General features: G+C 46.2%; 1 protein-coding gene across 2 annotated transcripts in view; it reads left to right on the forward strand.

Moving 5' to 3' along the window:
* LOC106563375 (neuroligin-2) overlaps nucleotides 1-25191 on the forward strand; it is a 91556-nt gene that overhangs the window by 48961 nt on the left and 17404 nt on the right. For both annotated transcript variants that reach the window (XM_014128878.2, XM_014128877.2), the window contains 2 exons: nucleotides 1361-1510; nucleotides 21283-21468. In XM_014128878.2, the coding sequence (XP_013984353.1) occupies nucleotides 1361-1510; nucleotides 21283-21468 (336 nt within the window). The remainder of the gene's footprint in view (nucleotides 1-1360; nucleotides 1511-21282; nucleotides 21469-25191) is intronic.

Genomic DNA, 25191 nt, shown 5'->3' on the forward strand with positions numbered 1-25191 from the left:
CTGTCCTCGGTTGCAACACTCAATACCAAGTTCCAAACTGCCTCTGGAAGCAACGTCAGCACAAAAGCTGTTCGTCGGGAGCTTCATGAAATGGGTTTCCATGGCCGAGCAGCCGCACACAAGCCTAAGATCACCATGCACAATGCTAAGCGTCGGCTGGAGTGGTGTAAAGCTCGCCACCATTGCACTCTGGAGCAGTGGAAACGCGTTCTCTGGAGTGATGAATAACGCTTCACCATCTGGCAGTCTGACGGACGAATCTGGGTTTGGCGGATGCCAGGAGAACGCTACCTGCCCCAATGCATAGTGCCAATGGTAATGTTTGGTGGAGAAGGAATAATGTTCTGGGGCTGTTTTTCATGGTTCGGGCTAGGCCCCTTAGTTCCACTGAAGGGAAATCTTAATGCTACAGAATACAATGACATTCTAGATGATTCTGTGCTTCCAACATTGTGGCAACAGTTTGGGGAAGGCCCATTACTGTTTCAGCATGACAATGCCCCGTGTACCAAGCAAGGTCCATACAGAAATGGTTTGTCGAGATCGGTGTGGAAGAACTTGACTGGCCTGCACAGAGCCCTGACCTCAACCCCATCGAACACATTTGAGATGAATTGGAACGCCAACTGCGAGTCAAGCCTAATCACCCAACCTCCGTGCCCGACCTCACTAATACTTTTGTTGCTGAATGGAAGCAAGTCCTTTCAACAATGTTCCGACATCTAGTGGAAAGCTTTCCAAGAAAATTGGAGGCTGTTATAGCAGCAAAGGGGGGGACCACCTCTGCTAGGGGCGGCAGGTGGCCTAGTGGTTAGACCGTTGGACTAATAACCAAAAGGTTGCAAAATCAAATCCCCGAGCTGACAAGGTAAAAATCTGTTGTTCTGAACAAGGCTGTTAACCCACTGTTCCTAGGCCATCATTGAAAATAAGAATTTGTTCTTACCTAGTTAAAAAAAAAAATGTGCCCATGATTTTGGAATGAGAGGTGTCCACATACTTTTGGTCATGTAGTTTAGTTGAAGATGAGAGGCCACAGTAGAAAAGCGAGATTGAATGACACATATGCAGAGAAGGATATATGATTTGAGTGAATGATGTTCTGTGGACATTTCTGTGGGTGTTTTTTTTGTAAATACACAAAAAGTTGTGTCATCTGTTCCTCAGAATCTAAAGTTGTTCTACTTCTGTCTCTTTCTCTCATCCTCTCATTTTGTGTGTGTGTGTGTGTGTGTGTGTGTGTGTGTGTGTGTGTGTGTGTGTGTGTGTGTGTGTGTGTGTGTGTGTGTGTGTGTGTGTGTGTGTGTGTGTGTGTGTGTGTGTGTGTGTGTGTGTGTCCATGTCCCTCTCTTCGCCACAGATATCCGTGACCGTCGGAAGAAGCCGGTGATGTTGTTCATTCATGGCGGCTCCTACATGGAGGGGGCGGGAAACATGTTCGACGCCAGCGTCCTCGCAGCCTACGGCAACGTCATTGTGGTCACTATGAACTACCGTCTGGGCGTGCTTGGTGAGTATGTCTGTCGGCATACTATGACATCACTTCCTGTTTGCATCCTCAGTACTCTTAGTCTATGGTTTCTCTCTCCTGAATTAGATGCCTTGCAATTATATAAAGCAAGGAATTTTTCCTGATCATGTAAACTGACCAGGAAAAGATCTGGGTCATTCTTGTACAGATGTAGGATCTTAATTTGAGCCAGTCCCCTACAGCAGGAAAATAATCCAGCAGGGGTTGATACATTTTTTGTTAAGGCAAATCAAGTCTTACATTTTAAAATGGAAATTACTAACTTTAGAAGGCTTTTTTAAACCTTGAAAACACTACAAGTCTGCATTTCCTGCCATGCAGGAACATTTTCAGCAACAAAAGAGTGATCCAATCCTAAACCTACATCTGTAGTCTACAACTAGGTCCTGGACTTTGTCCTGACCACATGACCTGAACAGGAGAACCATCTGGCCCTAGCTGAACCATGACCTGAGCATTGTGTGGTCTGCCCCTGTGTACAGACTGAGCCAGTGGACAGGAGTTTAGTCAGCTGTTCTGAGGGGCTGACTGCCTGCTTGTTTCAACAGGTGTTTGTTTGTATACAGTACACCACAGTATCCATTGTGGTTGCCAGGTTGGGTAATGGGATCTTGTTTACTGTATCAAGCCTGTCTCAACACATCAGAGTATTCTTCAAGAGAGAAATTGGAGTACTTTATGATACAGTTCAAGCTTTCCCGCTAGTGCAAACCGAGTGAAATGTGACCCAGACAGTCATTGACAGACCGGGCCAGCCAGTTGAGAGGTTTGAGAGTTTAAGGTGCACCTGGCAGCAGTCCTGTCCTGACCTGCTAAATTTGGGTCTGTCTGTTTTGTGGTCATGTTTCATGTGCTATTATGCTTTTCTATATCTGTCTGACTAACTGGAAACATTATTGAGTGGAGCGTGAGAACAATCCTCTGTGTGAACTCCAGTTTTCTTAACGCACTATTTAATCCTTGCGCTGCATGCCGCTGTAATGGACTGATCCAAATGCTCCTCAATGGTGTGCGTGTTCACATCATTCTTAAGCCAAATAGTAGTCTTTCCCTGTGTGATTTACATACTCATGTGTGTAGCAGTTGTGTATGTACTGCATGTGTGTGCGTCTGTATATGTATTATGTAGGTATGTGTGTAATTTACCCTTGTGTAGTGTACCACACACACACACACACACTGACACAGAGGTAAAGAGCGATCTTGCTGAGCGATGCAGAGGGATGATGCAGTGTCCTCGATTCCTCTAACATGGTTGAACATTTTGGTACGTGGGCGAGTAGACTAACCTCTCTCTCTCTCCCTCTGTTCTGCTTCAACTGGGTTACTCTACTGTACTGAAGGGATTATATGTGTGTGTGTGTGTGTGTGTGTGTGTGTGTGTGTGTGTGTGTGTGTGTGTGTGTGTGTGTGTGTGTGTGTGTGTGTGTGTGTGTGTGTGTGTGTGTGTGTGTGTGTGTGTGTGTGTTTGTTAGGGAGTTTGTGTGTATGTGTGTGCGTGCATATTTTAATATGTAACAGTAGAAATTGTGCCATCCACCCTCACCACCTCTCTCATTGAACAAAATATTTTGGGCCTAAAAAGAGAAAGACAACTGCTCGACATTTCAACAATATGTTTAGCACATAATCTTTAGTATCATATCATACGTATGCACATGCACACTGACATATGCCAACCTGATTTCAGCCTGTGCCTTTAAGAGAGAGATAGGGGATATAGAGGGAGGGAGCGAGAGAGAAGGGGGATAGAGACAGATGAGGGAGGGAGAAACAGAGAGAGACAGCGTTAGAGAGAGAAGGAGAAACAGAGAGACAGCATTAGAGAGAGAAGGAGAAACAGAGAGAGACAGCGTTAGAGAGAGAAGGAGAAACAGAGAGAGACAGCGTTAGAGAGAGAAGGAGAAACAGAGAGAGACAGCGTTAGAGAGAGAAGGAGAAACAGAGAGAGACAGCGTTAGAGAGAGAAGGAGAAACAGAGAGAGACAGCGTTAGAGAGAGAGAAGGAGAAACAGAGAGAGACAGTGTTAGAGAGAGAAGGAGAAACAGAGAGAGACAGCGTTAGAGAGAGAAGGAGAAACAGAGAGACAGCATTAGAGAGAGAAGGAGAAACAGAGAGAGACAGCGTTAGAGAGAGAAGGAGAAACAGAGAGACAGCGTTAGAGAGAGAAGGAGAAACAGAAGGGGAGATGAGAACAGTCTAAAAATAACCCATCAGAAGTGCTTTTTAAATCTGCAGCGAAGCAAAGAATTCATTCAATCAAAATGTGTTAATGCAATATGGCCACAGCACACACACACACACACACACACACACACACACACACACACACACACACACAGACAAGCTTAAACTTACAGTATCTCTCTATAGTCTCTTACAATTTCATAAGGGTTTCAAAACAAATGAAAGGTTTTCGTGGATGTTAGATGAATTCATGATATGTTTGTGCTTTGTGAAAGGGGAGAAGATGTCTGATAACTGTTTGAGACGAATCCCAAATGTCTGCAATGTGCAGTCCAGTCCCTCCTGGCTGCTCCAGCCCAATGCTGCTGCCTCCCACCTTCCCCTGCCGTCCTCCTGGCTGCTCCAGCCCAATGCTGCTGCCTCCCACCTTCCCCCTACCGTCCTCCTGGCTGCTCCAGCCCAATGCTGCTGCCTGCTTACCTTCCCCCTACTGTCCTCCTGGCTGCTCCAGCCCAATGCTGCTGCCTCCCACCTTCCCCCTACCGTCCTCCTGGCTGCTCCAGCCCAATGCTGCTGCCTGCTTACCTTCCCCCTACTGTCCTCCTGGCTGCTCCAGCCCAATGCTGCAGCCTGCTCACCTTCCCTCTACCGTCCTCCTGGCTGTTCTAGCCCAATGCTGCTGCCTGCTCACCTTCCCCCTACCGTCCTCCTGGCTGCTCCAGCCCAATGCTGCTGCTTGCTTACCTTCCCCCTACCGTCCTCCTGGCTGCTCCAGCCCGATGCTGCTGCCTACTCACCTTACACTTACCTTCCTCCTGGCTGCTCCAGCCCAATGCAGCCTCCTGATTTGTGCTGCACAGCCATCTGTTCAGACTAATTAACTAATTAACTAATTAATGAACTCTGGGGAAGGGCCAACCATCACTGGACTGTGGGAGAGAGAGAGAGGCTTCTCACCTCAGGAAGAGAAATGAAACACTTTGCTGTCTTCATCTTCTCCTCCTTCTCCTTCTTCTTCTCCTCCAACCACTCCTCTCTTCTTCTCCTCTCGATCATTTCATCCCCATTCTCTCCATCAGATCAGACCAATCTCTCTGATTGAACAGGATCGGATGACTCCTAATGAGTTCATCTCATGTGTTTTTTCCTCTCCTCTCTACCAACAAACACCAAATCCCTGAATGATCATTCCCAGCTCTCTCCGGATGCACCCAAGGACACTGCCTTTGAGTTATTAATGCTTCAGCATACAGCCTATTGGTTTCAATGTACAGTAATCTCATAATGACAAACCCAGCTCAGATTGAATAAATAGAGCCAGTGTTGGGATGTGAGTATTATGAGAAATCTCATGTTCCCTTTTATAATGAGGTGATCATTTGGTTATTGTTGCATAGGGCTGTCAGGAGAAAGTGAATTTGCCTGCACAAACGTAGCGAGTGGAGGAAGCATGAAATGGAAAGAGATGGGGTATAGTGTTACTGTATGGAATAATCATTTAGATGGGCTATAGTGTTACTGTATGGAATAATCATTTAGATGGTGAAACAACATAGTACAATAGAATAGACCACAACCCAATCCTGCATAACACAGCAGGATAACACTGGAGAGTGCACAACGATTGACAATACAACAGCCAATAATAAAATAGACAGGTTAGCTGACAATGTCACGAAAACAAAGTGCAAGCTTCAAAGGGGCAGAATACCATGTGTTGCTCTGATTCTGGCTGGCCAGATAGCTAACAGCAATGACAAGACACTGCCATGTGGTGAATTGTAAGTGTCTCGTTTCAGCCTGATTGATCTTGTTCTTGAGACCATGTCTTTTGAGGTGTTATGACTGATGTCACATCTATGCTTATATGGCTAAAAATTGCTAGCTAGCTAGCTAACCAACATCTGTAAGGATGTATTTTAGAGACATTTGCTCATTGTGCAACTTTATTTATGTTTTTGATAAACATTGGAGACGAAATATAGTTTACATGTTATGAACAACCTAAACCAACCCTATCTGTTTTGCCCCATAGTTGCGCACGCTTTGGTTTTGTTGCTAAACAACCAACCCGTCTATACAGAAGGATAGGGATTTCTCTGAAACACACAGATACTGATAAAGGCCATGATGGACACGGTTGATCTCAAAGGTTACCTCACATTGCACAATGAGCAATTTCACCTATGAGTCCAATTTGACGCTGTTAGACACAGGCTCGTGTTTACAAGAAGAACAAACCGTCCGTGAACGATGTAGTCTGAAAACACTGTGCTTCTGTGGAAGGCAGACATCTTACGGTAATACTCAATCTGTACTCAATCAGGTCATTTCAATGTAGGTGTGGACCACACTGCTGGACTGATTTATACACAACCATATTTACCCTTCTTCTCATCTGCCCCCCACCTGCCGTAGCTTTGAAGGCTGTCTCTCCATTTCCCGGTGTTCTTCCCTCTGTCTCTATATCGATATGTATGTTTATGTATCTGTCCTACTCTTCTGTACACTGAGTATACCAAATATTAAGAACACCTTTCTAATATTGAGTTGCACCCCAATGTTGACTCCAGTGCTTCCCACAGTTGTGTCAAGTTGGCTGGATGTTCTTTGGGTGGTGGACCATTCTTGATACACATGGGAAACTGTTGAGCGTGAAAAACCCAGCCGCGTTGCTGTTCTTGACACAAACTGGTGTGCCTGGCACCTAAATAAAATCAAAAATCATTCATTTTCCATTTGTTTTGTCTTTGCTTTCTACACACCTGGTTTCTATTCCCCAATTACATGTTCATTATTTAACCCTCTGTTTCCCCCATGTTTGTGTACGTGTTTGTTTTATTGTAAGGCTGTATCTGACGGCTGGTATTATTGTTACCGGGTTTTGTTATTACGCCCGTTTATTTCGTGGTACCGGTATTTTTCCAGCACCATAGTATTATGTTTACACTGGTGTTTTTTCTTGAATTAAATACCTTGTCCACACATCTCAGCTCTCCTGCGCCTGACTCCTTTCACCAGTTACCCACAGCTTTGACAGAAACACGCACCCCAAAGGAATGGATTCAGCAGGAGCAGGTGCTCCAGCAGTAGGGGTTGAGGAGCGAGTCCAGCAGCACGCTGCCATGCTGCAGCATCTCGGCAGCGCCATGGATCGCGTGCTACAAACTATGGAGCGCTGGGAGAGAAGAGGAGTCCCTCCAGCGTCTCCACCAGCACCACCAGTCTCACCATCACTCACCCCTCCTTCACCCGGGCCCAGTGTGATACGGCTCGCCCTCCCGAAGGAGTATGATGGAACGGCGGCGGGTTGTCAGGGGTTCTTGCTCCAGCTAGAGCTCTATCTGGCAACCGTCCACCCGGCTCCTTCGGGCCGAGAGAGCATCGCCGCCCTTGTCTCCTGCCACTCAGGGAAAGCCCTGGAGTGGGCCAACGCCGTATGGGGGGGAAGAAGAAGCGGTGTTGGACCACTTCAAGGGTTTCACCCGCCGCCAAAGGCAGGGGACGAGGAGCGCACAGGAGTTCGCGTTGGAATTCCGGACCCTGGCCGCTGGCACGGGATGGGACAACAGGGCCCTGATCGATCACTACCGGTGGAGTCTGCGCGAGGACGTCCGTCGGGAGTTGGCCTGCAGGGACACCACTCTCACATTCAACCAGCTGGTGGACCTGTCCATCCGGCTGGATAACCTGCTGGCTACCCGCGGACGTCCAGATTGGGGTCTGTCGGTTCCATCCCCCATCACCACCGCTCCGACGCCCATGGAGCTGGGAGGTGCTGCACTTAGGGCGACCGGAGGAGGGGCCGTTCCATGCACCATCTGTGGCCGCAGAGGGCACACTGCCGGTCGGTGCTGGGGATGTTCCTCTGGGATTCGAGGCAGCACCCCAGGTGAGTCGGCACCAGGCTCACCCAGAGCCCCCTGTTGCTCACATGTTTTTGTTTATTTTCCCCGCATTCCCAGCGTAAGGCGCTCGTAGATTCAGGCGCAGCTGGGAATTTTATTGACAGGTCATTTGCCCATAGTTTAGGGATCCCCATTGTTCCTGTGGATATGCCCTTCCCTGTGCACGCCTTAGATAGTCGACCATTAGGGTCAGGGCTAATTAGGGAGGCCACCGCTCCACTGGGCATGGTTACGCAGGAGGGTCACAAGGAGAGAATCAGTCTATTCCTTATTGATTCTCCTGCGTTTCCCGTGGTGCTGGGCCTACCCTGGTTGGCCTGTCATGACCTCACTATTTCGTGGCAACAGAGGGTTCTCACGGGGTGGTCACGAAAGTGCTCGGGGAGGTGTTTAGGGGTTTCCGTTGGTGCTACTACGGTGGAAAGTCCAGACCAGGTCTCCACCATGCGCATCCCCTCTGAATATGCCGATTAGGCTCTCGCATTCTGTAAAAAGAAGGCGACTCAATTACCACCCCATCGACGAGGGGATTGTGCGATAAATCTCCTGGTAGACGCAGCACTTCCCAGGAGTCACGTGTATCCCCTGTCGCAAGAGGAGACGGCGGCTATGGAAACATATGTCTCCGAATCTCTGGGGCAGGGGTATATTCGGCCCTCCACTTCACCTGCCTCCTCAAGTTTATTTTTTGTGAAGAAGAAGGATGGAGGTCTGCGCCTGTGTATTGACTATCAAGGCACCAACCAAATCACTGTGAGATACAGTTACCCGCTGCCTCTCATAGCCAGTGCGATCGAGTCAATGCACGGATTGGATCTCAGGAGCGCTTACAACCTGGTGCGTATCCGGGAGGGGGACGAGTGGAAGACGGCATTTAGTACCACCTCAGGGCACTATGAGTACCTCATCATGCCGTACGGGCTGATGAATGCTCCATCAGACTTCCAGGCCTTTGTAGACGAGATTTTCCGGGACCTGCACGAGCAGGATGTAGTGGTGTATATCGACGACATTCTGATATACTTCGCTACACGCGCCGAGCATGTGTCCCTGGTGCGCAGGGTGCTTGGTCGTCTGTTGGAGCATGACCTATACGTCAAGGCTGAGAAATGCCTGTTTTTCCAACAGTCTGTCTCCTTCCTAGGATACCGCATTTCCACTTCAGGGGTGGAGATGGAGAGTGACCGCATTACAGCCATGCGTAATTGGCCAACTCCCACCACGGTAAAGGAAGTGCAGCGGATTCTAGGGTTTGCCAACTACTACCGGAGGTTTATCCGGGGCTTTGGTCCGGTAGCGGCTCCCATTACCTCACTGCTGAAGGGGGGACCGGTGCATTTGCGGTGGTCAGCTGAGTCGGACAGGGCTTTTGGTCAGCTGAGGGCTCTGTTTACCTCGGCCCCCGTGCTGGCTCATTCGGATCCCTCTTTGGCGTTAGTGGAGGTGGACACGTCCGAGGCTGGGACAGGAGCCGTGCTCACTCTGCGCTCGGGTACGCCACCAAAGCTCCACCCCTGTGCCTTCTTTTCGAAGAAGCTCAGCCCGGCGGAGCGAAACTATGACGTGGTGGACCGGGAGTTGTTGGCTGTCGCCAAGGCTTTGAAGGCGTGGAGACATTGGCTTAAGGGGGCTAAACACCCTTTTCTCATCTGGACGGACCACCGCAATCTGGAGTACATCCGGGTGGCGAGGAGACTGAACCCTCGCCAGGCAAGGTGGGCCATGTTCTTTACCCATTTTGTTTTCACCCTGCCCTACAGACCAGGTTCCGAGAACGCAAAGGCAGACGCACTGTCCCGGATGTATGACACAGAGGAGCGGTCCATGGATCCCACTCCCATACTCCCGGCCTCTTGCCTGGTGGCACCGGTAGTGTGGGAGCTGGACACGGACATCGAGCGGCGTTACGTACAGAGCCCACTCCCCCCCCAGTGTCCAGCTGGGCGTCTGTACGTTCCGTCTGCTGTCCGCGACCGTTTGATCTATTGGGCCCACATGTCACCCTCCTCTGGTCATCCGGGCATCGGTCGGACAGTGCGCTGTCTTAGTGGGAAGTACTGGTGGTCCACTTTGGCTAAGGACGTGAGGGTTTATGTCTCCTCCTGCTCAGTGTGCGCCCAGTGCAAGGCCCAGAGGGAAGTTACAACCCTTACCCGTTCCTCAACGGCCGCGGTTGCACCTGTCGGTTGATTTCCTAACTGATCTTCCTCCATTACAGGGTAACACCACGATCCTGGTCATTGTGGATCGGTTTTCTAAGTCCTGCCATCTCCTCCCTTTGCCCAGTCTCCCTACGGCCCTACAGACGGCGGAGGCCCTGTTCACACACGTCTACCAGCCTTATGGGGTGCCTGAGGACATAGTATCTGATCGAGGTCCCCAGTTCACGTCAAGGGTCTGGAGGGCGTTCTTGGAATGTCTGGGGGTCTCGGTCATCCTTACCTCCGGTTTTCACCCCAAGAGTAACGGGCAGGTGGAGAGAGTAAACCAGGATGTGGGTAGGTTTCTGCAGTCTTATTGCCAGGACCGGCCGGGGGAGTGGGCGGCGTTCATACCCTAGGCAGAAATGGCCCAGAACTCGCTCCGCCACTCCTCTACCAACCTCTCCCCTTTCCAGTGCGTACTGGGGTACCAGCCGGTTCTGGTGCCGTGGCATCAGAGCCAGATCGAGGCTCCTGCGGTGGATGACTGGTTTAGGTGCGAGACTGAACGAGGTATGTTACAGGTTACAGCTTCCCCCGATTATCGTATTAACACCTCGTTCCATGTGTCTCTCCTCAGGCCGGTGATGGCTGGTCCACTCCAGGAGTCTGAGGTGTGGGAGGTTCCTCCGCCCCATCTGGACATCGAGGGGGCCCCGGCGTATGCAGTTCGATCCATACTGGATTTGAGGCGTCGGGCGAGGGGCTTTCAGTACCTCGTGGAGTGGGAGGGGTACGGTCCGGAGGAGAGATGCTGGGTGCCGGCAGAGGACGTTTTGGACCCTTCTATGCTGCGGGATTTCCACCGTCTCCATCCGGATCGCCCTGCGCCTCGTCCTCCGGGTCGTCCCCGAGGTCCGTGTCGGCGCGCTGCTGGAGCCGCGCGTCAAGGGGGGGTACTGTCACAACTTCCGCCGAAGTCGGTACCTCTCCTTGTTCGGGCGGCGTTTGGCGGTCGACGTCACCGGCTTTCTAACCATCGCCGATCCACTTTTCATTTTCTATTTGTTTTGTCTTTGTTTTCTACACACCTGGTTTCTATTCCCCAATTACATGTTCATTATTTAACCCTCTGTTTCCCCCATGTTTGTGTGCGTGTTTGTTTTATTGTAAGGCTGTATCTGACGGCTGGTATTATTGTTACCGGGATTTGTTATTACGCCCGTTTATTTCTTGGACTGGTATTTTTCCAGCACCATAGTATTATGTTTATACTGGTGTTTTTTCTTGAATTAAATACCTTGTCCACGCATCTCAGCTCTCCTGCGCCTGACTCCTTTCACCAGTTACCCACAGCCTTGACAAGTATAGAATAGATAGTGTAGTATACAGTCTTTACATTTGACATAAGTAATGTGAGATATGCAAACATTCTTAAAGTGGCATTATTAAAGTGACTAATGTTCCATATATTAAAGTGGCCAATGATATCAAGTCTGTAGGTAGGCAGTTGCCTCTCTGTGCTAGTGAAGGCTGTTTAACAATCAGATGGCCATGAGATAGAAGCTGTTTTTCAATCTCTCTGTCCCAGCTTTGATGCACCTGTACTGACCTCGCCTTCTGGATGGAAGCAAGCTGAACAGGCAGTGGTGGTTATTGTCCTTGATGATCTTTTTTGCCTTCCTGTGACATCGGGTGTTGTATGTGTCCTGGAGGGCAGGTAGTTTGCCCCTGGTGATGCGTTGTGCAGACCGCACCACCCTCTGGAGAGCCCTGTGGTTGTGGGTGGTGCAGTTGCCGTACCAGGCGGTGATACACCCCGACAGGATGCTCTCAATTGTGCACCTGTAAAAGTTAGTGAGGGTTTTCGGTGCCACCTTTTTTCAGCCTCCTGAGGTTGAAGAGGCGCTGTTGCGCCTTATTCACCACACTGTTTGTGTGCGTGGACCATTTCAGTTTGTCGGTGATATGTACACCGAGGACCTTAAAACTTTCCACCTTCTCTACTGCTGTCCTGTCGATGTGGATAAGAGGGTGCTCCCTTAGCTGTTTCCTTGAAGTCCACGAGCATCTCTTTTGTTTTGCTGACATTGGGCCCTCACCTCCTCCCTGTAGGCTGTCTTGTCGTTGTTGGTGATCAAGCCTACCACTGTAGTGTCGTCTGCAAACTTGCTGATTGAGTTGGAGGCGTGCATGGCCACTCAGTTGTGGGTGAACAGGGAGTACAGGAGAGGGCTGAAAACGCACCCTTGTGGGGACCCAGTGTTGAGGATCAGCAGAGTGGAGATGTTGTTTCCTACCTTCACCACCTGAGGGTTGCCTGTCAGGAAGTCCAGGACCCAGTTTCACAGGGCGGGGTCAAGACCCTGGGACTCAAGCTTAATGATGAGTTTGGAGGGTATTATGGTGTTGAATGCTGAGCTGTAGTCAATGAACAGCATTCTTACATAGGTATTCCTCTTGTCCAGATGGGATAGGGCAGTGTGATGGTGATTACATCATCTGTGGACCTATTGGGGCGGTACGCAAATTGAAGTGGGCCTAGGGTGATAGGTAAGGTAGAGGTGATATGATCCTTGACTAGTCTCAAAGCACTTCATGATGACAGAAGTGAGTACTACGGGGCGATAGTCATTTAGTTCAATGCCCTTGGCTTTCTTGGGAACAGGAACAATGGTGGCCATCTTGAAGCATGTGGGGCAGCAGACAGGTATAGGGAATTATTTAATATGTCCATAAACACACCAGCCAGCTGGTCTACGCATGCTCTGAGGACGCGGATAGGGATGCCGTCTGTATCGGCAGCCTTGTGAGGGTTAACACGTTTAAATGTTTTACTCACGTCGGCCACGGAGAAGGAGAGCCCACATTCTTTGGTAGCGGTTCGTGTCAGTGGCACTGTATTGTCCTCAAAGCGCACAAAAAAGTTGTTTCATTTGTCTAGAAGCAAGACGTCGTTGTCCGCGACGGGGCTAGTTTTCTTTTTGTAATCCGTGATTGTCTGTAGACCCTGAACCTGGTCAGTCTGTGTCATGGAAAGAGCGGGTGTTCTTAATGTTTGTATACTCGGTGTATATACTGTAGATATAGGATCTTAATTTGATCACCATGTTGCAGGAAATGTTAAACTTGTAGTGTATTTGAGGTTTAAAAAGGCTTCTGAAATTTGTTATTTCCACTTTGACATTTTAGACATTACGAAAAAAATATTTAAACCCCTACAAAAATGTCCATTAATTATAATCCACATGATAACTCCTATTTCCTTTTGCTGCAGGATTATTTTCATTCTGTAGTGAACTGGCTCAAATTAAGATCCTACATCTGTATGTGTCTCTTATTGACCTTTTCTCTATAATAGATTGGTTCCCTCACACTAATGAGATGTGCATCAGGAGGAGAACAATCTGGCCTAGATGGCCATGTACTCTTATAATCAATACCCGGCACAGCCAGAAGAGGACTGGCCTCCCCCCGTATGCAGTGGCGGATTTAGGTATAGGCGGCATGGGCAGCCGCCCAGGGTGGCATCTTGCCGGGGGCGGTACGGGTCGCCCGCACACAAAAAATTGGAATGGTGACATTTGCGCGATCGGTTTTCAATTGCTCATTTGCACGTCATGTCAATGATATCATGTCACCGTGTGGGACTGTGGGTCAATTAACCTTGTCAGAGTGGGCACCCTGATTCTAGTTTGTGAGCTAGACAGACTACTGCCTAGGAAGGTCTCCCACTCAGAAGTATGAGATGGGGAGGGGGGAAGGGGGGAAGTTGACCTCAGGTCTCCCCACTGGAAGCCCGAGGTAGGGTGAGCGGGGGAATCTATTGTTGGAATCGGCTAAACTTTGAACATTGAGATATTAAATGAATGATAGGAAATGAAAGAGACTGGGTTATGTTAGAAGTTAATGGTTCTCAGAAGAAAGAAGAAGGCTTTGGAATGTGTTTGATGGAGGAGAGGAGAGGAGAGCGATGTGTTGATATAGGGAAGACAGATGGACATCTGTGTATTAGATGAAAGAGGGGTTGAGGTCAGGAGGTGAGGACAGATTCTCTTAAGAGAGTAATAAATGTTTGGAATCCTGTTACCCTCTTTATTAGCTTCCTGTAGAGCCATAAAATGTAAGGATTGGAGAGAAAGGGGAGTATCTTAAGTAGGATGCATATAAACTGTGAAGTCTGAAATCTATAGCTGTCTGTTTTCAGCTGTACAGAACCTTTGGGATGAGTAAACTTGGTTAAAGCTTCTCTAGTGTCCGTGGGTTATTTACTCTGAAAAACAAGAACCTAACACTATCAAATAGCGCACCTCTAACTTTGTACAGTACTAATGCAATTAGTAAAATCAGTCACACAACGAAATGCTACCAAGTAAACCACAATTCATTCATAATACTGTGAATATATAGTTTCACAGACATATTGTTGCATTTTTTTCTGGTTTGTGCGAAATCATTAAGAATAATATAAAACCAGTCTGCACACCACCAAGGTGAACTGGTTTAGTCTTGACTCTTGGTTGACAGTCTTGGGGGATGGGTAATGTATTGATGCTCGAGTGCCAAATCAACACAAATGTTTTTCTATTTGTCTTTAATAGATATAAAAAATAAGTAAGTCTTATTTTTGTATATACTGTATTTTTATATTTATATAGTTTTAAATGTTATGATTATTTATGTGTGATGTTCCAAATGTCTGACAAAAAATTACAGTTAGTGCAGAATAGTGCTTTTGGGGTGGGGGGTTCGCCCAGGGAGCCATACAAGCTAGAACCGCCACTGCCCCCGAGCCTGGTTCCTCTCTAGGTTTCTTCCTAGGTACCTGCCTTTCTAGGAAGCTTTTCCGCTGTGCTTCTACATACATGTGGGTAGACTTTGGACTTTGTGACAACTGCTGATGTAAAAATAAATCTGATTGAACTTGATTGATGTTTTTGTAGAAGTGTAATATCCCTGTCTCTGTCTTCATCCCATGTGTCCATTACGCTCCATCTTGCAAGGCTCATTTGAATAATTTACTGAATCTACAGTAATGCTTTCCTTGTATGTAATGCTTTCCTTGTATCCATCACCTTTCACATCCCCCTTTTCTTTGCTTTTTTATCCCTCTTTCCATTCCATACCACCCTTCTTCCTCTCCTCCTCTTCTCTCTGGGTATAGCTCTCTATTCACCTATTCATGTATTCATAGATGTGTTTGTTCAGTGACTTCCTGATAATTGTCCTGTTCATGTCTGAGACACTAGGTCTGTAGGGGCCTGTTCACACACACAGCAGGCTAGCTATCGCCTATACTATGACTCTACACACCTGAGTGGCTGGACACACACACACACACACACACACTCACCTTGGATCAGTGAATAGAACAAGCTTTAACTGAACCACTGTAGTGGAGAACAACACATCCCAACAATATTATTAGTCCTAATTGGCTCTCACAGCTCTGACTCCACTCAGCCAACTGCTTCACCAGTCACCTGTTCGGGTAGAGAGAGAGTTAGAGAGAGAGTTAGAGAAAGATGTAGACTGAGAGGTAGAGGTAGAGAGAGGTAGAAAGAGAGAGAGGGAACGTGTGTGTTACTCATAGCTCATAATTCATGATTAGAACACAGAATTCATCTCAAAACACAAAGGTTCAATCCCCCACATACAAGGTCTGTATGATTATCAAGGTGTCCATTACAATAAAGATATGCAAGCTACAATGAATTAATGATAACGTTTTTTCACCGTCTCCCGTGATGAAATGTACTGTGTTCAATCAATCTTTCACAATATTACACTAATTACTCCCATTGTTGTAAATATTGTAAAGAACCATCCTAAATATCGGTGTGATATTGTATTACTACGGTTCCAGAGGCAGGAGGGGGCGGTATTTCATGAAGAGCTGTCTGGTGAATGCTTACAGAGCTCAAATAACCCTCAATCTAGTGCACTTTATCCTTCCGTTATATCTTTCTCCCATTCATTTATTTCTCTACACCATATCGCTCCTTCTCTCTCTCTCCGAGGTTGAAGACTCTCTTCACATTTCCTTGGCCGTTACCTAAAGCGAGTGTAGAATATGCATGAGTTCGGCCTTGTAAACTGCTGCTCTCAGCGCTAAAGGAAGCAGGAGGCCCAACTCAGCAGACAGGAAAAGTATCGAAAAGAAAACTTATTAAGCGAGAGAGAGAGAGCGTGAGAGAGAGAAAGAACGAAAAGATAATTACTTAACACATTAGAAAGAATTAACCAAAAAACTGAGCAAACTAGAATGCTATTCTAGACAGAGAGACAGAGAGATTGAGAGAGAGAACGAAAGAGAAAAAAGACAGAGAGATTGAGAGAGAGATTGAAGGAGAAAAAGACAGAGAGAGATTGATTTTCATATTGTAAATATCCAAAGTAAGCTTTGGCAATATTGTACATTGTTACGTCATGCCAATAAAGCAAATTGAATTGAATTGATTGAAAGAGGAAAAGACTGAAAAAACCTGTCTGATTTATCTTAAATATTTCCTCTCTCCCTTCTATCCTATCAAATAGAATGGGGAAGAGGTCATGTGAGCATGCAAGTGTGTCTGACTTTAAGTCTGTGTGTGTGTGTCGTGCCAGAGTGTGTCCAGATCTCTGTGACTGTAGTTCTGGCTGGTTGCCAGGCAACAGAGGCAGGCAGACAGCTCACCACAGCTGCTATGAGATAGGACACATCTTCACGCTTCTGGCTCTGGCCAGTAGTACGGGTCACCGTTCAGAGGTCGTAAGGTCACTGAGACACCACTCTGTCATAACTTTATCAACTGTCCAATCACCGGGTGACCATTTAGTGAGGCCAGTGGATGAGGACCGCCCAGTGAGTGAACTCACTAATCTAGATCTTTATCTTGATGTCACTGTACATCTTGATCTGTTTAATCCCTTCCTCTCGCTCTCTAGCTCTCTCTCCTGACTCTTTTCCTCTCTCTCATTCTCTCTTTCTCTATCCCTCCTCTCTCTCTTGCTTTCTCACTCTCTCGCTCAAAGCTCAGGGTTTAGAGGTCAGATTGCTTTTGTATTCAGTCCTATTTTGGTCTCTTTTCTTTGACTGTGCCGCTGGAGGTAGTTAAGCAGCAGTGGATGAGTGAATGGCTGCATGGTGTATGTCTCTGCCCCTCTGTCTTTCCCCAGGCCTCTCCCCAGGCCTCTCCCCAGGCCTCTATCTCTGCCCTTTGCTCTTTAGAAATAGGGCTACCATCTACAGAGAATACAAAACCCTCTCCTGAAGCCAAGAAAGGGTTTCAACATATTTTCCCTCTTAGTCCCTTGTAATGCACCTCCTGGAGGGGTGTTTGCCTTGACCTACATGGTGTGGAACCATGGAGCCAGGATGACATTCTCTTTTCAAGTACAATCAATTACACAACACTCTTAGCAAGGATTCTGTTACTGACACATCATGATCCATTTAATCTGCCTATGAAGGTCATTATGCATGGAATAATACAAAACACTGGAGATACAACTCCTCAGAAAAACATGTATAATCACCATTCACAGAATGTCCTTCATATCATTTCCATTTTCATAAAGTCATGTCTAACACGTCAGTTGACATGTAGTGGCTTTGTCGTGTTCCATTTCTCGTACAGTTGTAGCATATCAGTACCACAGGTATTAATCATGGTTGGCATTGTTTGCAATCCACCCATGCAGTAACTATTAAGTCCAAACCACCAATTAACCAACAGATAAATAGAGAGGCAGGCAGGCAGGCAACAAGACAGACAGACAGACAGACAGACAGACAGACAGACAGACAGACAGACAGACAGACAGACAGACAGACAGACAGACAGACAGACAGACAGACAGACAGACAGGCAGGCAGGCAGGCAGGCAGGCAGGCAGGCAGGCAGGCAGGCAGGCAGGCAGGCAACAAGACAGAGAGACAGACAGACAGATGAGTGTGTCTCTGTATCGTAAAGCAGTAGCTAGACCTCAGACCCACAGATAACAGAGTGATGCTCTGCTCCAAGCCGGGTTGGGATTAATTCCACAAATTGAATTCAAATTCCATTCCTTCTCCCTCTAAATTCCATTTAATTTAATTCAATTTTCCGGTCAGTCTTTAAATTCAGAGATAATTACATTCTTCTCAATTCCAATGTTAGGTAAATTCCAATAATTCAATTCCCAATTGAATATTATCTGCAACAGTTCAGACAGTCTAGCTATACTGGGAATATAGAAATACAAGTTGAAATAATTTATAACAAATCTTGCAGTCAATTGTTGATATTAAATGCAGTAATTCCATTAACTGGGGAATGTAGAAATATTGAATTCCAATTCAATTATAAAGATTAAATTATTTTACAATTCCAATTCAATTTCAATTCCGAAAAGTCCAAACAGTCTTTTTCCAATTCAATTCCAAATCTATAACTTGAAGATTGCTGAAATTTGAATTGAGCAGTGTTGGGGTAATGCATTACGTAATCAAATTACTTTTATGAGTAACAGAGTAAAATAACGTGGTACTTTTTCTAATTGGGTAATACTGGGTAATATACTGCTCAAAAAAATAAAGGGAACACTTAAACAACACATCCTAGATCTGAATGAAATAAATCATCTTATTAAATACTTTTTTCTTTACATAGTTGAATGTGCTGACAACAAAATCACACAAAAATAATCAATGGAAATCCAATTTATCAACCCATGGAGGTCTGGATTTGGAGTCACACTCAAAATGAAAGTGGAAAACCACACTACAGGCTGATCCAACTTTGATGTAATGTCCTTAAAACAAGTCAAAATGAGGCTCAGTAGTGTGTGTGGCCTCCACATGCCTGTATGACCTCCTTACAACGCCTGGGCATGCTCCTGATGAGGTGTCGGATGGTCTCCTGAGGGATCTCCTCCCAGACCTGGACTAAAGCATCCGCCAACTCCTGGACAGTCTGTGGTGCAACGTGGCGTTGGTGGATGGAGCGAGACATGATGTCCCAGATGTGCTCAATTGGATTCAGGTCTGGGGAGCGGGCGGGCCAGTCCATAGCATCAATGCCTTCCTCTTGCAGGAACTGCTGACACACTCCAGCTACATGAGGTCTAGCATTGTCTTGCATTAGGAGGAACCCAGTGCCAACCGCACCAGCATATGGTCTCATAAGGGGTCTGAGGATCTCATCTCGGTACCTAATGGCAGTCAGGCTACCTCTGGCGAGCACATGGAGGGCTGTGCGGCCCCCCAAAGAAATGCCACCCCACACCATAACTGAACACCGCCAAACCGGTCATACTGGAGGATGTTGCAGGCAGCAGAACGTTCTCCACGGCGTCTCCAGACTCTGTCACGTCTGTCACATGTGCTCAGTGGGAACCTGCTTTCATCTGTGAAGAGCACAGGGCGCCAGTGGCGAATTTGCCAATCTTGGTGTTCTCTGGCAAATGCCAAACGTCCTGCACGGTGTTGGGCTGTAAGCACAACCCCCACCTGTGGACGTCGGGCCCTCATACCACCCTCATTGGGTCTGTTTCTGACCGTTTGAGCAGACGCATGCACATTTGTGGCCTGCTGGAGGTCATTTTACAGGGCTCTGGCAGTGCTTCTCCTGCTCCTCCTTGCACAAAGGCGGAGGTAGCGGTCCTGCTGCTGGGTTGTTGCCCTCCTCCGGCCTCCTCCACGTCTCCTGATGTACTGGCCTGTCTCCTGGTAGCGCCTCCATGCTCTGGACACTACGCTGACAGACACAGCAAACCTTCTTGCCTCAGCTCGCATTGATGTGCCATCCTGGATGAGCTGCACTACCTGAGCCACTTGTGTGGGTTGTAGACTCCGTCTCATGCTACCACTAGAGTGAAAGCACCGCCAGCATTCAAAAGTGACCAAAACATCAGCCAGGAAGCATAGGAACTGAGAAGTGGTCTGTGGTCCCCACCTGCAGAACCACTCCTTTATTGGGGGTGTCTTGCTAACTGCCTATAATTTCCACCTGTTGTCTATTCCATTTGCACAACAGCATGTGAAATTTATTGTCAATCAGTGCTGCTTCCTAAGTGGACAGTTTGATTTCACAGAAGTGTGATTGACTTGGAGTTACATTGTGTTGTTTAAGTGTTCCCTTTATTTTTTTGAGCAGTGTATATTATTATTGTTACTTAGTCAAACAGCCGGGTGTGTGTTTCAAATCAAATCAATCTCGACTTGTTTCCAATTGAGTTCTCGAGCAAGCGAAGAAAGGCTGTTTGGAGAAATGTCATGACTGCTGCTGTCCATAGAAATGTATAAAGGGCGCTCCTCTGATCTTTGCCATTGAACGCTTCTGTGATCGCAAAGCCAATAGATAGATGGCTTTCCCTTCTAGTGACAAGTGTGCCCTCTATACGTCTCTATGGGTCCGTGTACGTGCAGTCCAGAACCAGAACTGGCGGTTCGAGAGAAAGATTTTGAAATAACAGATTTTTGCCTTACAGAATGTACAGCTAATTAAGCAGCCCATATATAGCGCAGCACTTGTAGACTAGCACAGCAAAGCAGCGCCACAGATGAAAGGAGGAACTAGTGATCCAACCTGAATTAGTAAGTAGCGTATCTTATTTAGAGAGTGCATGGCTCGCCTTGCTCCCTCAGTCAGTCAAACAAACGGTGAGATTTTGAGATTGTTTTCATGAAAGTAACGCAAAGTAATGTAACTAGTAATATGATGTGTACTTTCCACACAAAGTAATACTGTAAGGTAACGAGTAATAGGTAATATATGGCCAGATTTATGTACATTGGAAAACACCAGCCACACCCATTAGCTGTTCAACACAGATAATGAAGTTATAACACATTTTAGATGTTTTTATTTATTCTGTTTGTGCACGTGTGTGTGCGAGAATGTGTGTGTGTGTGTGTGTGTGTGTGTGTGTGTGTGTGTGTGTGTGTGTGTGTGTGTGTGTGTGTGTGTGTGTGTGTGTGTGTGTGTGTGTGTGTGTGTGTGTGTGTGTGTGTGTGCGTGTCTATGAGCGTGTTTACAGTGCCTCCTCTTCCCTAACGAGCTCTCTTTGCTGCGTTCATTTAACGACAAAGGTATTAAAAATGAGTGCCATTGCCTTTATCAGATAATACAGTGCTTGACTAATTTGCCAAAGTTTCTGTTAAAGCACTTTAGGCTGCTAACGAGCTACAGCCTCGTAAACACCCAGGCCACTGTCACTGGATGCTGCGGCCATCTTTGCTTGTGGAGGACATAAAAAGATGCAAAACATAATAATTTTTTCTTCTCTCCCTGAATCTCTCCCTACTCCTCTTCAACCAACCCTCATCCTCTTTCTCTCTCCATGCCTTTTCATGTATTCCTCTTTCTCATTCTGGTCTCTTTCCTCTCATCAATATTTCCTCTCTGTCATCTTATCATCCTTGTGTACCCCTCTCACTCCTCAAATCACTTCCTTTCTCTGTCTTTCCATTGTGCTGCCTCTCCACTCAAATCCCTCTACCATCCGTCTACCCTCTATCCCTCCCTTCATGCACCCCTCTCTGTCCTGCAGGGTTTCTGAGTACCGGGGACCAGTCAGCCAAGGGGAACTATGGTCTTTTGGACCAGATCCAGGCTCTGCGCTGGCTCAATGAGAACATTGGCCATTTTGGAGGAGACCCAGAGAGGATCACCATCTTTGGCTCTGGGGCTGGAGCCTCCTGTGTCAATCTGCTCATTCTCTCCCACCACTCCGAGGGTAAGGACCTGTCGTCATAGTCATAACCCAGCTAGTGTAGCCGGTGTGAAATGGCTTGCTAGTTAGTGGTGCGCGCTAGTGGGATTTCAATTGGTGACGTCACTCACTCAGAGACTTTGAAGTAATTGTTTCCCTTGCGCTGCAAGGACCGCGACTTTTGTGGAGCGATAGGTAATGATGCTTCGTGGGATGTAGTTGTTGATGTGTTTGTTGGGTCCCTGGTTGGAGCCCACGTTGGGGCGAGGAGAGGGATGGAAGCAACACCGTAACACTAGCACAGGGCTCTCCAATCCTGTTCATGGAGAGCTACCCTCCTCTACGTTTTTACTCCACTCCAACCCTGTTCACGGAGAGCTACCCTCCTCTACGTTTTCACTCCAACCCTGTTCAGGACGGTAGCTCTCCAGGACCAGGGTTGTAGAGCCCTGCAATAGCACATAATGTTCTGAGAACCATATATTTCTTAGAGCCTGGTGAGAGTGTAGTTGTCCTATGGTTATTTTGCATACAACCTTCCCACAACTTTCTGGGAATGGTGCAGAATAGTTGCTTGGCTTTGGAACATTCTCGGCACATTTAAGGAACTTGACAGAAAAACATTATTTTCTTGGTATTTCATTAGTTTTACAGAACGTTTCCTAAAAGTTCAAACATGGTTACATTTCATTGACATTTTGGTAATGTTCTAGGAAGGTTCTCCAACTGGTTTGACATTGGGAATGTTCTCAAATAGTTCAGAGAACATTAAGAAACCTTCTTCTGTGGGAATTTCAGTACTTCAGCATAACGTTTCCTACAGGTTTCCTCATGGTTCTATTTATGGTCATGTTCTCAAATTGTTCCAAGAACATTAAGAAAACGTAAAAAAAAAAAAAAACATATGAAACTTTAGTAACGTTCATAGAACATTCCAAGAATATTATTTAAAACCTATAGTGACCCCTTAACAGGCGGATCCCGTTAGCGGGATCGATTTGACAACAGCCAGTAAAAAATCAGAGCGCCAAATTCAAAACAGCAAAAATCTCATAATTAAAATTTCTCACTCATACAAGTATTATACACCAGTTTAAAGATAAGATTCTCCTTAATCTAAACACATTGTCCGACTTCAAAAAGGCTTTACGGCGAAAGCAAAACATTAGATTATGTTAGGACACCACATAAACAAGAAAAGCCACACAGCCATTTTCCTAGCGAGGAGAGACGTCACAAAAAACAGAAATACAGCTAAAATTAAGCACTAACCTTTGATGAGCTTCATCAGATGGCACTCATAGGACTTCATGTTACACAATACATGTATGTTTTGCTCGATAAAGTTCATATTTATATCCAAAAACCCCATTTTACATTGGCGCGTAATGTTCAGAAATGTTTTCCCTCCAAACCTTTCCGGTGAATGAGCACAATGAGCACACATATTACAGAAATACTCATCATAAACTTTGATCAATATACAAGTGTTATGCACATAATTATAGATAGACTTCTCCTAAATGTAACCGCTTTGTCAGATTTCAAAAAAGGTTCACGGCGAAAGCACAATTTGCAATAATCTGACTACAGCCCAGAAGACACCAACAACAAGTAAACAGAAACCCGCCATTTTGGAGAAATTACATTATAAATATTCACTTACCTTTATTATCTTCATCAGAAGGCACTCCCAGGAACTCCAGCTCCACAATAAATGTTCGATAAAGTTTATATTTATGTCCAAATATGTCCAGACGAAAAGTCAAAAAAGTTATACTACAGTTTGTAGAAACATGTCAAACGATGTATAGAATCAGTCTTTAGGTTGTTTTTAACATATATCTTCAATAAAATTCCAACCGGACCTATCCGTTCTCTTTAGGAGTGAATATGAACTCAGCTCGCTCCCAAGGCGACGCGCGTGACTGAACCCATGCCTTATAATGGGACACCTACTTCCTTGGGCTGTTATTCCCATCAAATTCACCATAGAATCCTCAAACAAGGTTCTAAAGACTGTTGATATCTAGTGGAAGCGTTAGGAAGTGCAAAATGAACCCTAAGTCACTGTATACTGTAAAGGCAATCACTTGAAAAAACTACAACCTCAGATTTCCCACTTCCTGGTTGGATCTTTCTCAGGTTTTTGCCTGCCTTATGAGTTCTGTTATACTCACAGACATCATTCAAACAGTTTTAGAAACTTCAGAGTGTTTTCTATCCAAATCTACTAATAATATGCATATTCTACCTCCTGGGCCCGAGTAGCAGGCAGTTTAATTTGGGTACTTTTTTCATCCGGCCATGAAAATACTGCCCCCTATCCCTTTAAAAAGCATAATGTTAAGAAAACGTTCCAAAAAAAGCCAAGAAAACTTTAGTAATGATAAAAACATTTACATTCCATACTCGGCATCAACAAAACTCTCTATCCTCAATCTTGTTAAATGTTGTTAGGTGTGTTGGCCACACCCACTAATTGGCCTCACCCGATCTTAATGAGTGTTTGTCTCCTTTGAAATGGGGTCTGTTTGAATAGACTAAAATTAACAGCTTGAATGAAAAACATTACATGATAGCTCCATCCTGGTGGCGCAGTGGACTAATTCCATGAATAGAGAACAGAGTATTATAGGAAATAAATTTCCGTGTGTCCTGGAGTTCAAAAAAGTGAATCCAAAATAAGCTAGCAGTGCTATTCAAAGTCTTATTGAAAACATTCAGTGAAAGTTTTAAGGAACTTATTCTAAAACCATCAAATAACCTATAATTTCCGTTCTCAGAGCATTAATAAACCTTCCAGGAAAACATTCAAGGAACTAGAGGAAAACATTCTCAGAACCTCCCTGCAACCCAAAACTGACACATTTTCACTTATGTTCTCAGAACATTTTTTTTTTTAAATCAGTTTTTCTGGTCAGGAAACGTGTATGTTCGTTCCCGCAACCAATGTGAAACCAAAAACATACGTTCCCACAACTTCCAAGGAACCAAATGTGCTATCTGGGAACAGTCATCATCATTTTAGTGATTATCATCAACAACATAAGAATCATCATTGCCAACATCATCAAACATGATAGTCAGGGGCCTCTCGAGTGGCACAGCGGTCTAAGGTGCTGCATCACCGTGCTAGCTGCGTCACTACAGATCCTGGTTTGATCCCAGGCTGTGTCGCAACCGGCCGCAACCGGGATACCCATGAGGCGGCGCACAATTGGCCCAGCGTTAGGGGAGGGTTTGGCTGGCAGGGATGTTCTTGTCCCGTCGCGCTCTAGCGACTCTTGTAGCGGGCTGGGCATAATGTACGCTGACACGGTCGCCAGGTGTACGGTGTTTCGGAGGACGCACAGCTCTCGACCTTCGCCTACCCCGGCACTCAAGCATCAATACATTACTCATCTCCCAACACTGTCAACCAAGAGTCAAGACTAAACCAATTCACTGGTTGTATATTATTCTTAACAATTTCGCACAAACCAGAAAAAATGCAACAATATGTCAATGAAACTATATATTCACAGTATTATGAATGAATTGTGGTTTATTTGGTAGCATTTCATAGTGTGACTGATTTGACAAATTTTATTATACTGTACAAAGTTAGAGGATGCGCTATCTGATAGATTCCCCCGCTCCCCCTACCTTGGGCTTCTAGTGGTGAGACCCCACCCCCCCCACCCCCCCCCCCCCACCCCCCATCTCATACTTCTGAGTGGGAGACCTTCCCAGGCAGTAGCCTGC

Source organism: Salmo salar, chromosome ssa11, assembly GCF_905237065.1.
Source record: "Salmo salar chromosome ssa11, Ssal_v3.1, whole genome shotgun sequence".
Lineage (NCBI taxonomy): Eukaryota > Metazoa > Chordata > Actinopteri > Salmoniformes > Salmonidae > Salmo > Salmo salar.